The sequence below is a fragment of the Pteronotus mesoamericanus genome, unplaced genomic scaffold, assembly GCF_021234165.1.
Source record: "Pteronotus mesoamericanus isolate MK-2021 breed Mesoamerican mustached bat unplaced genomic scaffold, CSHL_Meso_final scaffold_1066, whole genome shotgun sequence".
Taxonomy (NCBI): domain Eukaryota; kingdom Metazoa; phylum Chordata; class Mammalia; order Chiroptera; family Mormoopidae; genus Pteronotus; species Pteronotus mesoamericanus.
This window is the reverse complement of record NW_026555299.1, coordinates 896655-912588: the sequence shown is the minus strand read 5'-3', so window position 1 is coordinate 912588 and position 15934 is coordinate 896655. Positions and strand designations below refer to the sequence as shown.

Genomic DNA, 15934 nt, shown 5'->3' with positions numbered 1-15934 from the left:
TCACCGCCTAGTCTCCGGAAACGTTCCCGCCCTCGTCCTGTTTATGCTGTGCTATTGGCCAGAGCGCGCAGTGGGCGGGGCCTATCAAAAAAAAAACCCTAAAGGGCGGGAGAAAGGACGAGAGCCGCAAAGGCCTTAGGGAAATGTAGTCTTAGTTTGGCCCAAAACCGAATGGAGCTTTCGAAGGATTTGATTCAACCTCAGAGTCTGACCCATTTAGGAATTAGTGGATTCACACAATGGCTTTGCCTATCCAAACCATAAACAACATACGTCAGCCGTGTGTAAGAGGGGGTGGAGAAAGGTTATACACTTCGGGCAGCATTTTTATAATTATTATTTATTCAAGTACAAGCTGGCCATCCAGGGTTTCCGAGAGAATTCTTAACCAGTTTTAAACAGAGATCATTGCTGCTACTAACTTCTGAGCAGGTGTCATAGCTCTACCCACCTGGGAAGAGCTCAAGCAGCAATCAGGCTCTACAACTGAAAATAAAAGAAAACTAACCATCACGGCTGTAATCGTTTCTCTTCATCTGAGTAGGACAGGTCTCTTTGGGTCATCTGAGACCTCTATGTCTCAGCTCTTTGTCCTCTGCTCTAGAGGATCTCAACTTATCACTTTGAGGCAAGGCCCAGGACCCCCTCAAACGAACTTCGTGTAAACCATGTAGCTTATATGTTCAGTCAAACCGTCAGAGATACCCCCTACACTTTAAGTCTGTCTGGTATTCTTCTTGGAAGGCAGCTGCAGGCATTTCATTGGCAGCTGCTTGTTTAGGCTGACAAAGCACCCTTGCAGGTAGCGACATATAGTCCATCTTCCTAACAGCCCTGCCTTGTGAACAGGTTGCACTGTCATTCTCAACGTTAGATAAGGATGCGGAGGACCAGACAGGTTAAGTGACTTGTCCAGGGCTGCTCAGTGACTCAGTGTCGGCACTGGGGCAGCTGACCCCAACCTTATACTTTTCAGAGTGGCTAACAGGAGTCAAGATGCCCGGTTGGGGAAGGAGCTATCCTATCTGTGCTGGTCCTGGGGCAGGCGGGTTCTGCTCTGGGGCCCACTGGAAACTCCAACAAACGGTTTAGAAAGCCTCCGGCCTGGGCCTGTGATCCCTGGTGGCAGTCTCTCCTTGACTAAACTTGAGTCAGGCTCCTCTGAGTGCACTTTTCCACTAGGCCTTGTCCTTGGGCGCTGTCTTCAGTCTGCCCAGCCCAGTTTTAGCAAGATTCCTCGCAGTTTATCGAGACCACCCTCCTTGATAGCTGTACACAGCCCGTGTTAAAATTTCTTCAAATATTCTGAAAACATCACTTAGAGCCTTTAAAGAATTCAGTATCAAATGAAGGAGCACATATCATTCTGTTGCCATGTCTCTTTAGCCTCCTTTAATCTAGAACAGTCCTTTTCTGGTCTTTCCTGACATTAACATGTCTGAAGCATCCAAGCCAGTATCTGGTGAAGTCAGTTCTCAACACAGCACCCAAAGGAATCCTTTTAAAACCTAGTCAGGTCATGTCACTCCTCTGCTCAAAACCCCACAGCAGCTACTCATCTCACTCAAAGAGTCCTTGCGAGGGCCCCCGGGTCCTGCGTGGTTTCACTCTCCCACGATTTCCTCCAGGTCTTCGACTCCACCTCCCTTCCCCTATGCGCAGTCAGAGGCCTCCAGGCTGCTCCGGGACCAGGCGGGGCCAGCTCCTGACGAGGTCTCTGTTCCCTTTTCCTGAAACGCTCTTCTGGATATTTGCTTGGGTCACCTGCCGTCCTTCAAGTCTTGGCTCAAACACCTCTTTCTCACCCAGGCTCACCATTTCAACCTTACAGCCCCAGCCCTTCCCCACACTCCTTGTCCCCTTAGTACGCTCTACTCTTTTTTAAAACTACATATATTTATTTTGAAAAAGATATCAAAGTTAAAGAAAAGTTGAAACAATACAAATAACTCCTCTCCTTGTACCAACTGAGAGTACATTGCTGACTGGCTACCACATTGCCTCAAACACTTCAGTGGGAATTTCCTACAATCGAGGTCATTTGCCTACTAACAACAACACAACCTTTCGTATCAGGGGGGCTTCATTCACATTTCAATCAATTGCCCCAATAATGTCATTTCCAGCAAAGAGATCCGGTCCAGAATCAAGCCCAGAATCAAGCATTGTATTTAGTTGTAGTGCTTAAGTCTCTTTTAATCTGGAGTAATTTCTCAGTCTTTCCTTGGCTTCATGACCTTGATATTTGTGAAGATTACAAAAATGCTAAATTTGTATTTGCTTGGTGTTCCTCATGATTTACCTCCAGATGTTTCGACTCTGGCGGGGGTACCACAGAGGAGACGTTGTGTTCCTCGCTGCATTGATTCAGGCAGCACCTGCTTTCCTATTGTTTCTTTACTGGGGATGTTAAACTTTCTCACTTGACTAATCTGGTGTGTGCCAACCTTCTCCACTGGGAAGTCACTCTTTTTCCCCCTTGAAATTAGATAAGTATTTTGTGGGGAAGTACTTCGGAACTCTGATGTAAATATCCCATTCTTCATCAGATTTGTATTTCAGTCACTTATTTATTTATGTAAGTATGGATTCTTGCTTTATCAAATAAAACCTGTTAGTATCATTGCTAGGGACTGAATGTTCGTGTGCCTCCGCAAATTCTTATGTTGAAGCCCTAACCTGCATTGTGATGGTATTTGGAGAAAGGACCATTAGGAGGCACAATTAAGGGTTAGATTGGGTCATGAGGATGGGACCCTCACAGTGGAATTAGTGGCCTTATAAGAAGAGGAAGAAAGATTCTCCCTCGCTCCATTCGCAAGCACTGAGAAGGTGGCCGTCTGCAACTCAAGGAGAGAGCCCTCACCAGACACCTTGATCTTGCACTTGCAGCCTCCAGAACTCTGAGAAAATAAATTTCACTTGTTTAAGCCACCTGGTCTATGGTATTGCGTATGGCAGCACGAGCTAAGATAATCATTGGTAATGGGCAAGTGGGGGCCCATTCTAACTGGCTCTTGTGTCTTTAGAATTAGCCTTATCATTCTTTCAGCTTCTTTGCTGTCTGATCCAAGATATTCCAGGCTCATCTTGCAACTTCCCTGGTCCAGGCCAGAATCACCCATGTTCCCTCAAGAACCTTGATTCTTTTCAGTGGAATATGGTATTGAGAAGCCAAGATCTGGGCGCTAGATATGCTCATTGCTATTGGCATGTCACTGATACCAGGCCAGTACGCACATGCACACACACACATAAGCAGAGCTATATAGAGTTGGGCAAAAGTAGGTTTGTAGTTGTTCATATGGAAAATAATACATTGATTGACAAATAATAATACAAGAATAAACTCTGTAGCCCTGAATGGTGTGGTTCAGTGGGTTGGGCTTCTTTCCACAAAGCGAAAGGTTGCCGGTTCAGTTCCCAGTCAGGGCACATGCCTGGATTGTGGACCACGTACCTGGTTGGGGGTGTGTGAGAGGCAACTGATCGATGTTTCTCTCGCACATCAATGTTTCTCTCCCTCTCTTCCCCTCTCTCTGAAAATGAATAAATAAAATCTTTAAAAAAAATCAATGAGTTAAAATATTAAATAAATAAAATCTTTTTTAAAAAAAGAACGAACTCTGTTTTGCACACTCACACTGGTAAACCTAGTTTTACCCCACCCTGTGCTTGTTTCTCTCTTTAGCTATGCATTTTGAAATCCATGAGTTCACATTGATTCCTACAATTTCAGTTCTAGCTTTTTTCCTTTTCTTATAACTGTTTTTCAACAGTGACCTGGCTCCCATTGCCCTCAGTATATTTACTTATTTGATCAGTCCCCTCCACGTAAGCAATTTCTCATCACCACTTCCTTCCATGCCCAGATTTCTCTCACACTCTCTCTGTCCTGATGTCCCACATGCAGGCCCCATTCATTCCACTCAAGCTCTGGCACCTCACACCGGACCTTCACCTGGCTGCTCCTTACCTCGCTCAGGCCCTGAAGACCCATGCCAGGCGGGCTGCCCCTCCGTACCCAGCTCGGGGCTCTGCACTGGGCGGCACCCCACCCACCGCCACCATGTGGATGCCCCCCTCCCTTTGCATAGGCCTCGGTTCCTGGTGCTAGGCCCTTCTCCTCCTGGGTGCCCTCGCTGCCTGCTCTGGCTCTACATACCCACCAGGCTGCCCTGCGTGCGGATGCCCTCCTCAGGCTCCACTCCCGACCGCCCAGCCGCATGGAGGCCTCCTCACCGCGCTTGGCTCCAATGCCCAGCGCCAGGCCTTGCCCTCCCTGAGCCTCTCTCTCACCCTCCTTGGGCTCCGACACTCCAGGATGAGGCACCCAAATGAGCGGTTGCCCTTCTCTCCCCGGGCAGGCCCTTCCCACGCTGGAGCGTCCCTTGTGTGGACACCTCCTCCGGCTGCTTGGGTTCCAACACCCTACGCGAGGCCAGCCCTCCCCAAGGATGCCTCTCTCGCTCTGTCCCACCTAATTATTTTAGGATTGAAGAGAAGGGAAGGGATGAAGATGAGAAGAGGAACACTGCTCTATTCTTCACTGACCCAAAGCACTCATCAGTCAGTAATAGTCCACTTGTTTTTGCCATTACTTTTGCGGTAACAAGATGCCAGAGGATCGGTGGGTTTAAACACCAGAAACTTATTTCCTCACAGTTCTAGTGGTTGGAAAGTCCAAGGTCAAGGTGCTGGAAAATTCGCTTTCTGGTGAAGGCTCCCTTCCTGGCTTGCAGAGGGCCACCTTCTTGCTGCATCCCCAAACAATCTTTCCTCTGTGCACCACGGGGAGACAGAGAGCTCTCTGGTGTCCCTTCCTCTTCTCATAAGGACACTCATCTAATGGATTAGAGCCTCACCCTATGACCTCATTTAACCTTAATTACCACCTTAAAGGCCTTATCTCTTCATACAGTCACAGTCGTGGGGGGGCGGTGGTTAGGGCTTCAATATAAGAACTTTGGAGGACACAATTCAATCTATAATCTCTTTCTAACAGACTTTCTAGGGTGTTTGATTATAATGTTTCCATTGACCACATGCTCCTACCCACCCCTGCATGTCAGCAGCTCCTCCCGAAAGGGATCCTTGTCTCTGGCTCACTGGCATCCTGGAAGGGCAGCTGGAGACACTCACACAGATGTGCAGGGGGACGCTTGTGTCTGAGGGGGCTCACGGGGGGACCCTCACCCCCACCTGTCCCCACCCTCTCAAACCTTGGGCAGAGAAAGTCAGAATCACCAGGACCAGGTACAAAAGGTTTATTTTTCCATAAAGAGCGAAGCACAAAGAGGCGGGGAGGACAGCAGGGCCTTGATGCGGAGCAGCGGGCAGGTCCCAGGCCCTGGCGGAGGCCCAAGGAGGCCATGGCGGCTTTCCCTGGAGTAACCAGGAGTCCTAGACATGGCCAGTCGGGGGTTTCCAGCGTGACAATGGGGCAGGAGCAGGGCAGGTGAGGCGGAAGCCCGTGGCTGCTGACGAAGTCACACAAAGCCAGGCTTCATGGATGAGCGGCGGCAGTTGGGGCAATTCCGCATCCCGTTGTTCTGCAGGCACCTTGGGAGGCAAAGGGCTCTGTCCACTCGCCGAGCCTGATCTTCCACCCTGGGCCAGGGCCTCTCTCTCCTCCCCTCCCCTCTGCAGGGGCACGGGAGGTGCCAAGGGAAGCAGGTGGCCCCCGGGCCCCTGCCTGCGACCCTGCTTGCGCACTGCCCTGGCCTGGAAGGGGTGCCCTTCCAGGCGTCTGAATTCCCTGACCTTTCAGGGGCCTCTCTGAATTCTCTTTGGGGAGAATGACCATAAGCAAGGCCACCTCACAGGGCCGCTGGGAGGATTCAATGAGTTAAAATACGGGAAGCTTTGAGGAACACTTGGGACGCAGATAGCACCATGTGAGTGTCTGCTATCGGTGTTCCTATTGTGACTAGACCCCAGGGCACCTCGAAGAGGCCGGCAGGAGCCCTCACCGGAGGTGGAAGATGTGGGAGCAGGGCAGGGCCTGCAGCCGGTTGTTCCTCTCGCCGATGGACTCCCCACACAGGCCACAGTAGAGCTCGGTCTCCTCCACGCACTCGTGGAAGCGCACCACGTGGGCACGCAGCTCCCGCTGCAGCCCCTTGCTGCGGTAGATGCTCTCGCTCAGACAGTGCAGCTTCAGCTGGCTCAGCTGGCCAGTGGGGACAGCAGGTCGGGCAGAGGGGATGAGACCAGGTCAGTGCTGGTGAGCAGCTGTCCCGCTTCCCTCCCCAAGGGGTCACCGGGCAGTCAGGCCACACAGGGTCCAGTCCTGGGCGCGTTCCTGCCTGGCCGATGGACCTCAGAAAAACGCCCTGCCCTCTCTGGGCCTTGCTTTCCCCTCATGCAGAAAGAGGGGGTGGTGAGGTCAGTGGTGTTCACCCCTAGAGCCAGCTGGGGACCCCATGTTTTTGAAGGGTTTTATTGACAGACTTGGATACAATGATTAAATTTGGAGAGGCCACATATCTTTGGCGTTAAGACAGGCCAGTTGCCAAGGGGTGGGCCCTTGAGCACCCCCCCGCCACCGCCGATCCTCGCTTTTCTCACCTGCAAAATGGGGCTCGCCATACGCCCCTCGCAGGGAGACTATGAGGACTGGAAGCGAGGCCTACAAGGACCCTGTGGTGTCTGCCCATCTCTCAGTGGATGGAGGTCACTGTGAGATGTTTTAATGACCATCAAGAAGGCTCTGAGGCCCTCAGTGCTGTGGCTCAGTGGGTTGGGTGTCATCCCACAGAACGAAAGGTCAGTGGTTCAATTCCAGGTCAGGGAACATACTTGGGTTGCAGGCTCGGTCCCAGGTTGAGGTATGTATAAGAGGCAACCAATTGATGTTTCTCTTACAGTGATCTTTCTTTCCCTCTCTTTCTCCCTCCCCTCCCCTCTCTCTAAGAATAAATAAATAAAATCTTAAAGAGAAGAAGAAGAAGGCAGCGGCTCTGAGGACTTCTGATACCCTCCGAGCGATGGAAGTCTTGCCCAGCCTTTGAAGCACTGCGGCGGGAGAGGAACAGCTGGGGTCTGGGGGAGGCTGGGGTACCTCGTGGAGGTCAGGACGGGCTCAGGGCCTGCGCGGAGTCAGGGGGCCCTTTCCACCCGCCCAAAGTCGCACCGAGATCCTCTTGGGATCTCGACTCCAGACCCAGGAGACAGAATCAGGTCTGACCTTGTTTCCCACCTCCTCGGCCAGGTCCTGGGCTCTCTCAATGACGTCCAGAGCCTGGAAGGTGAGCACAGGTCAGGGCTGTGGACAGAGCCGTCTGACAGAGGCCTGGGCTCATGGGAAAGGAAGGGGCAGGGAGGGGCAGGCATGGTGGGGGCGGGGGGAGGTGACATGGGCATGTCCTGTTCGCGAAGGCGGCAGGAAGAGACTTGGCGGCGGCAGCAAGAGCTGTGTGGGCACGTTCCTCCTGCCTCAGTTGACTCAGGCACAGGCGGGGGAAAATATTTCTGTCTCACAGGGTGTTGTGAAATCATGGGAAGCAGTTAAAGCATCCTGAGTTCAAAACCCAGCTCTGGCCCTTTTACCGGTTGTGAGACTGGGCAACGCTGGGGCCTCCTCTGAGCCTGGAAAGTGCCTTGGAGGCTGGGCTTGGGGTGAGGCTGATGTTAGGGGTCCTGCCCGGCACCAGATACACAGATTGTTGGCTGGGAGCACTGGGAGCGCTGGGGGCTGTGGGATGGGACCCAGCCTCACCTTGTCCAGCGCCTTCCTGGCCACCCAGCACTTGGCCACACCCAGCAGCACCTGCACCTGCCCCAGGCGGTTTCCGATCTCGGTCATGATGCTCATGGCGGAGTCGTACCTGGGGAAGGCTGTCTGCACAGCCGGCGGGGGGTGGGGTCAGGCTGGGCCGGGCCTGCGCCCCCAGCCCCTGCATCCCGGTGACCTCACCTCCAGGTCCCCACGGCTCCGGTGGATGTCAGCAAAGCAGAGCAGGCAGAGCGCCTGCAGTGGCCGGTCGCCATGCTGCAGTGCGATCTTCATAGACTCCTGTGAGGGAGACCTGTCACTCAGGCCTGCCCTCCTGCCCCCACCCCAGGGCACCCGCCTCCAGTGGGCCCCTCCGACATCCTCAGAGCCCAACACACAAATCATGCTTCTCGGGCCCAGACACCCAAACCAGTGGGGTCTCACAGCACCCAGCAAAGGGGAAACTGAGGCTCAGAGGGCAGAAACGACTCCATCAGGGTCCCCTGGCTAGTAAGGGACAAAGCTAGGATATGAACCCAGGTCCGTGGGACTCCAGAGACTGGCTCTCTTCCTACTTAAAGTGTCCCACAGAGCATGTGAGGCGGGGACGGAGAGAAGCCCCCGCCCCTGAGAATGGACTGGAAGGGAATGAGGTTTGGGGGTGGGGGAAACATGCATTGTTCAGGGGCTCGGCTATAGAAAGGCTGGACAGTGGGCAAGACTTGGGCCTGCTCTGGAAGGAGGAGCCACCTGCTCTGGGCCCCGGCCCTGGCCCACCCTGCCTCCTGCCCCCTTCCCTGCTGCCCCACCTCACAGCAGTCCATGGCACTGCCCAGGTGGCCCAGCAGGCGATATGCCACAGCCATGTGGTACTGGCTCATGGCCCGGTACTTGAGGCTCCAGCCTTTGCCATAGTCGTTGACGAGCTCTGCAGCCTTGCAGGGGAAGAACAAGGCTTTCTCGTAGTCCTGCAGGGGCACAGGGAGGGCACGGGGTAGGGGGGGCACACGGAGTGTCCAGAGCTGCCCCTCAGTTGAGGGCTGTAGGCCCTGGCTTCTCTGGCAGCCAGGGGCCCATAGACCCCACTGGGTGCTGGTTCATCCTTTCTGGAGTCCAGGCAAAGAGGGATCCAGGCAGAGGGAACAACCAGTGCAAAGGTGTGGGCTCCGTGAGCGCAGGGATTTTCACCTGGTTTGCTGATGTTGGATAACAACGGGCGCTCAGTTCTCAGCACTTAGTAGATGCTCAATAAGTATTTGTTGAATGAATGAATGAGAAGGCAGGAAAATACAGCTGGCTTCCCTTCTCACCCAGTCCCAGTTGGGCCCGTCAGCTTCAGCGACCCACAGAAGGGTGAGGGTCGGGGAAGACCAGAACCCCACCCCCACCCCACTCTTGGCTGCCTCCTGCATCCGGCACAGCTGCTCCCTGAAGGCTCTGTGACTGATGGCCACGGCTCAAAAGAACATCGGGGCAGACTCACCGAGGCAAGGAAATCATTCTCTCATCCTTTCTCCTCAAACCTCCAAACGCCCTTTCTACCTGCCCCTTCTGAGCTGACGACCTCGCCTCACACTCCACTGGGAAAACAGAAGAAAATCAGAAAGAAGCTCCATCAAGCAGCGTATCCATCAAATCCACCCACTAGGCCCCTGCTTCCCTCCTGCTGCTGCGGCGGGGGGCGGCGGGGGCTGCCCACTCCCGTCCTGGGGCTCGGGAACAAATCCCTCGGCTTGTCTCAGCTCATTTAAAACAGAAAAACAAAAATCAAAATCCAACAATCTTCTTTGACCTCATGTCTCCTTCAGCTACAGCTTCGTTTCAGATCTTTCACATAATAACCTATCTGCCTTTTCACTGAATATCTAACAAGCACCTCTGAGTTAATGTGACCAAAGGAGAACTCTCAATAACCCCAACCGAAACCCATTTCTAACAAATGTTGTTATGTACTTTTTAATTTGAAGTCATGTCAATATTCTCTAGTTTTTAAAAAATTAATTTTTAAAAACCCTAAAAATAGAAAATAGAAACAAATCACCCTAACTGCGTATCATTATTATACTGCAATTAATTATAATTATAATTAATTACAATAACATATATAATTTATATAATAAATTATAATTATATATTGTAATAGAATTGTTATAATATATTGTTACATATAATATATGCAACATAATATATTCCATCATAATATATTATATTAATACTATATTAATTATAACCACATAAAAAAAATTATTTCAGATTTTCTTCCCTTTCCTTTCTTATCCCCCTGCCACCATACACACATTTCTTTCTTCACTGACACGCGTCTCCTAAACTCTAAGGCGATGGGCAGCTGGCAGTTTGTCCCAGTCTGATCCCCCGAACCTGTCCCCAAAGCCCCCTTTTCTCTGACCTCCCAGTGAGCAAAGGCCGCCCAGCCTCGGCTCTCCTGTTGCTTCCTCTGTGCTGAACCCTTTCTTGTTTCCCTGTCCCCAGCTTTGATAAATGTCTCCTCATAGTCAAACAAAACAAAAAAAAAGAAAGAAAAGAAGTTATTTCAAATGAACTTAGAACATATACTTGGACAGTTCATTCATAGTGGGGTGTATTATAAAGACAAAAAATTGCAAAGGAATCTTAAACGTCCTTCAGTCACTTTTCTAGTAATATTGGTATTATCTTTTGAAACGATTTTATGTATTTTGTAGGATAAAGTATTTAATAGTGTTGTTAGGAACCAAGATTTTCAGCCTAAGAGAAAAGAGAATCAAGTTTAAAATAAGTAAAATTCTGGAACTTAGCTCTGAATGGGAAACATCGCTATGAAACACCCTGGCAACTGAAGAGGCTTAGAAGCAACGACAACCAAGTAGCAAGGAGCGGGCTGAGGGCCCAGAGTTTGCCTTTAAATACCATTTCCTACGAACAAGAACTCAAGGACATGGCTGATTCCAGGTCTGAGGCAAGGAATACAGAAAATGAGCCCGGGACACTTTATTGTGCCAGGAAACAGACTGCTTTCCAAGACTAAACAGATCTCGTCCAAGGACACTGGAGCTAGCCTGAAAGGAATTCCACGGACTAAAGCTCAGAGGGCATGAACAGCAAGAATGGCTGCAGTTGACTGAAGAATGCAGACTCTAAGGAAAATCCATGATTGCATCATAATACTCCAGAAAGAGGAAGAAAACCAGTCAGTGTGATGAGTAAAGGCAGGGGTCGCACCAGCTTATTCTGAAAGTGGTCATTAAAGGAAAAGGAAAAAGTACTTATCTTGTCCTTTCCTTTAGGGGACTGCATTTCAAAGTAACCAAGTAGTCCTGACAGATGAGGGAAGGTTTTTCTGTAAAGAAAAATCCCAGCTAATAACTGTAGCAGGAATGAGAGAACTTGGAAACGGCCATTTTATTAGAGTTCAAGTGAAAGACTCGATCCAGGCAACACACATCAGCGGATGCTAAAACCATTGTGGTGAATGAAGCTGCAGAACAGTGCGTTCCCGGGGCGCCAGCGTCACCCTACAAGCTAACCTGCTGGCCATGAAAGGAAAAACGCAAACCCTTAAAATGGAGGGATCGGGGAGTCACACCCTCAACACGCGACATGATGTGACCCAAAGGCCACAGCATTGCTCATGTAGCATCCTTACCGAGAATGCGTCGCCTCAATCTAACCAAGTCGTTATTTATTTATTTTTTTTACTTGTTTTTATTGATTTGAGAGAGAGACAGAGACAGAGAGAGAGAAACATCGATCTGTTGCTCCACCTATCCATGCGCTCGCTGGGTCATTCCTGCCTGCGTCCTGACTGGTGGGGGGGGGGGGGACTCACAGCCCTGGCCCGTTGGGAGGACGTTCCAACCGCCCGAGCATCCTGGCCAGGGCCTAACCCAGTCATTAGTTAAATTTCGGGTCATAGGGAGGAAAAAAAGATAAAGGAACAATTATGACATAACTCCTTGAGGAAGCAATGAGACAGTAAGATGGAACATTCTACGAGGCTGCTAATCTGGCTTCTTCAATAAATGATAAAAAATAAAAGGGAAGGGTAGGAATTTTCTACTGAGACTTCAGAGACATAAGGTACAAGTCCTGCATGTGTTTCAATTCAAAGAAGCCGAGGGTGAAGGGGTGGTTTTTCAGGATAAGTACAGAAGTTTAAGATAAAGTGGTTTATTACAGTATGTGTAATAATGGCATTACGATTATGTAAGAAAGTGTCCTTCTATAAGAAATACAAGAAAATGTCCTCTTGTCCTGGTTGGTGTCGCTCAGTGGATTGAGCAGTGATCTGCAGCCCAAAGGATCACAGGTTCGGTTCTTGGTCAGGGCACATGCTGGGTTGTGGGCCAGGTCCCCAGTTGGGGGCATGTGAGAGGCAACCAATGGAGGTGTTTCTCGCACATGGAGGTTTCTCTCCCTCTCTTTCTCCCTCCCTTCTCATTTCTCTAAAATAAACAAATAAAATTTAAAAAAAGAAAAAAGAAAATGTCCTCTCTATCTTTCGTTTCCCCCCGAGATGCCATACTAAACTACTTTGGGGTAAAATATCATATCTATAATTTTATATCACAATGCTTCAGCTAAAAATGTGTAAATCAAGGATTAAGAAGTACAACTTGGCAGGTACAAAATAGGGATGTAGAGTACAACATAGGGAATATAGCCAGTAACTACACTAACTATATATGGGGCCAGGCGGGTCCCTTCACAGGTACATAGATGTCTAACCAGTGTGCGGTACAACGGAAACTAATGTCATATTGAATGTCAACTGTAATTGAAAAAAAAATTGAAATGAAAATAGAAAAATACATACATCAAATACAGCAAAATATTAATAACTGTTCATTCTAAGTGGATCTGTGGAGATCCATTACATTATTCTCTCAACTTTCCTGTATGGTTCATTTTCATCACAATAAAAAAAGGTTTGAAGGCGTCCATATTTCTCTCCGATCCTCTTGCCACTCACTGAATGGCTTCCCTGTCTGTCTAGCTGCTGAAAACAAAACCCTCAGTCTCATCCTGGACGACTGTCATTTCCTCACAACCCAGCTCCGATTCATAACCTTCCGCACACTCATTTACCCCTAGATTTACCAGGTGCCTGAGATGTGCCGGGCACTAACATCTGCCATGGGCCAAGCGCAGCCTGGGTGCCGAGAGGAAGAACAAATGCTCAGGACCAGAAGCCGGCGGTCACTGGCCCCAGCAGTCCGTTCACAAGCTGCTGCCTCCTCCCCTCCCCCTCCCCTGTGACCCCCACCTCCCCTCTCCGCCCCCTGCAGCCACACCGGCCTCCTCCGTCCTTCCTGGAACATGCCAGGTGCACTCCACCGGGGCAGAGCTTCGTCTTAACGAGTCCCTTTTTTCACCCTTTTCCCAGATTTCTGCATGGCTCACCCTCTCATCTCCTTCAAGTCACCCATGTCACCTCTGTGAGGCCTTCCAACCTCCGGTTTGACATTATAACACCCCCACCTCAGCACCTCTCACGTCCTTCCCTGCTTTCCTTCCTCCTAAGAAGCACTTGCTAGCAGGCTATGTAATCGACTTACTCATCATGTTTATCCTTCTTTCTCCCCAACTAGCGAGCAAGCTTCCTGAAGCCAGGGACTTTGCTGTGGTTTTCACTGAGGCACGACAGGCCAATAGTGCCTGGGATACAGCAAACACTCGATAGTTATTTGATGAATGAATCCTTACAAACATGCTGTACAGCAGGTCCTGCTCTTCCTCGTTATATGGATATACCTACCAAGGTTCAGAGGGGAGAGGTGCCATGTCCAGGGCCACACCGCAGGCAGGCGCAGAGCAGGTCCGTAGCCCTTCCTCACACGGGGGCCTCCCATCCCCCCAGAGAGTCAGGCAGACAGACCTAGGTTTGAATTCTGGATCTGCTCTTCCTGACCCAGTCTTTACCTTCCTGGGCAAGTGTTTTCCCTCTCGGACTCTCCTCGGCCTTGTCCCTATCTAAACAGGAGGATTGAACAAACGGGGCAATGCAAGGGGAGCCCGAGCCCGAGCCCACCCCCGGGCCCGTGCGCACCTTGACCTGGGCGTAGAAGCTGCCCAGGCTGCAGCAGACGCGGCACTCGAGCATGGCGTCGTCGTTGTTGTGGGCATAGCGCAGGGCCTTCTCGAAGCTCTCCAGGGCCTTCTGGAAGAGGCTGAGGCCCAGGAAGGCATTGCCCATGCTCAGGCTGACCTGGCCTCCGAGCTGGGCGCCCGCTCTGGTGCCAGGCAGGCCGAGGCAGGTCTTGCAGTAGGAGATGGTTTTGTGAAACTCGCACAGCTTCTCGTTGCTGCGCGCCAGGTTCAGGTAGCTCTCCAGGAGGAAGTTGGCGTCCTCCAGCTCCCGAGCGGTGTCGATCTGCACCACGGCGAACTGCCCACAGGGGTCATGGGCATGCGGTGTCAGCCTGAGCCTCAGGCTGGAACCTCCACCCCGCCTCACCTCACCTCCCGGAGCTTCAGACCCCGACCTTCCACACCCAGCCTCAGGTGCATTCTCTGCTCCCCGCCTCGGACTAGAAGCCTCAGCCCTGGAGCGCCACCTCCCAAGCTCAGACGCAGGGCTTTCTCCTTTCCGGCCCCAGCCTAGATCTTCAGTTTCCGCCCACCCCCAGCCTCAACCCTGGAGCCAGTGTCCTGCACCCCCGCCTCCCGACTCAGGCCCAGAGCCCCAAAGAGGAAGGCTGGGACCTAGACTCCTGGCCTTGAGATCCCCTGAACCCTGAAGTTCAAGGCCACAGGCCCGAATCCCAAGCCAAGACTCAGCACCGAAGACCCAGGGCATCACATGCGGGTTCGGAGCCTCAGTGCTGGGCTGCCAGCTTGTGGGACTAGCAGAGCCTGAGGACGCCTGGGAGAAATCCAGCTCTGCCCCACCCTCCCACGCTGGCTGCGGGGCGCTCCCACCTTCAGCATCTCCTTGTAGCGGCCCATCTCCGAGTGGGCCGTGACCAGGCAGCCGAGCACGCGGAAGCGCCCCACGAGGTCCGAGCTCTTCCCCAGCACCTTCATCCACACCTGCAGCGCCTTCTCTGTCTGGTTAGACTGGTACAGCTGGAGCCCCTTCTCGATCTGCTGTTTTGTCTGGTCCTGTCCCATCCTCCCAGAGCCCCACGCCCCACGCGGACAGACCCTGGTGGCTCCGGGCCTCTAGGCTCTCATGGCGGGGGGCCCACAGAGCCAGCTGCCCACGGAGCCCCGGGAAGGAAAGCAGCACCGGGCAGGAGCCGAGCAGGGCCTGATGGAGAACGGGCGCCACCCTAGGAACAAAGCTGGTCCGGCCCCTGTCTGCAGCTGTCCCTGCCACTTGGGGCCACGTGGCCACTGAGGAATGTCAGTCGCAAGGTCACGAGGGCCTCTGCCGCACCTCCCCTCCCAAGCTGGGAGGTGGCTTCCCAGGGATGCTGGCCCCCTGCCCCCTGCACAGCCCCTTGGGCGTCTCTCTGGCACAGCTGACCCTGGCCCTGACCCTCCTGGAAGGGCAGGCTGTCCTGCAGCCTTGCCGATGAGCCGCCTCTGGGGTGGGCTGAGAGCTGGAGGAGGCAGGGGTGAGCCTGGGCACACGGTGGCGGGACGCAGGGGCAGTGCCCGGCCCCGAGCCCCGCCTCTCCCCCATCACGGCCTCCCCGCCAGACCCACCCGCCCCCAGGCTTTGTCCCTGTGACTTCCCAGGCACCAAGGCCACTTGCCCACACCCTTCCCAACACCCTAACTCATGGGTGACCCACGCTAAGTCACTGACCTTGCTGGGCCTCAGTTTCCTCATCTGTAAAATTAGGACCGCCACAGGCTGATGCACCCTACCTCGTAGGGTTGTTATGAGGCAGCACAGTCGTGGGCAACAGCGGGGGACCTGGGGCCAGGCTGCCAGGGTTCGAATTCTGGCTCTGCTGTTTATTAGCTGTGTGGGCAGTGTGACTTTGGGCAAGAGAGAAACGGCACCTGCCTCACTGGGTTGTTAGAAGAACTAAGTGACATACTAGTTGACAAGGACTTAGAACAGAGCCTGGCACACAGGGAGCACCCCATGCGTTGGTAAACAAGAGGCCATCCTGAGCTGCATCGGCCCAACAGCTAACTGCCCACCAGGGAAGGAAGCGGGCCCTTGGAGGCTTAAAAAGTGTCCCACCCTGGCTGGTGGGGCTCAGTTGGTTGGCGCATCATCCTGTAAACTAAAAGGTTGTGGGTTCAATTCCCGGTCAGGGC

The 15934-nt window shown here is 52.3% G+C and overlaps 1 protein-coding gene across 2 annotated transcripts; it reads right to left on the bottom strand.

Moving 5' to 3' along the window:
- Nucleotides 1-5258: 5258 nt before the first annotated feature.
- On the bottom strand, nucleotides 5259-15012 carry RAPSN (receptor associated protein of the synapse). 2 transcript variants are annotated; one of them, XM_054587174.1, is made up of 8 exons: nucleotides 14636-15012; nucleotides 13764-14102; nucleotides 8527-8685; nucleotides 7919-8017; nucleotides 7721-7843; nucleotides 7190-7243; nucleotides 5973-6172; nucleotides 5259-5562 (listed from the first exon to the last, which is right to left on the bottom strand). In XM_054587174.1, the coding sequence occupies exons 1-8, from the start codon at nucleotides 14825-14827 to the stop codon at nucleotides 5490-5492; spliced, it is 1239 nt and encodes a 412-aa protein (XP_054443149.1). In that variant the 5' UTR covers nucleotides 14828-15012; the 3' UTR covers nucleotides 5259-5489. The 2 variants fall into 2 exon arrangements, with proteins under 2 accessions (XP_054443149.1, XP_054443150.1); XM_054587175.1 differs by having other exon boundaries at nucleotides 5499-5562; nucleotides 5946-6172.
- Nucleotides 15013-15934: the final 922 nt, after the last annotated feature.

Coding starts and splice junctions, on each gene's coding strand:
- RAPSN (XM_054587174.1), bottom strand. CDS start 14,827: ATGGGACAGGACCAGACAAAACAGCAGATCGAGAAGGGGCTCCAGCTG. Junction 7,844..7,918: donor GGAGCCGTGGGGACCTGGAG/GTGAGGTCACCG, acceptor CCGGCTGTGCAG/ACAGCCTTCCCCAGGTACGA. Junction 7,244..7,720: donor CCAGGAAGGCGCTGGACAAG/GTGAGGCTGGGT, acceptor CTCACCTTCCAG/GCTCTGGACGTCATTGAGAG.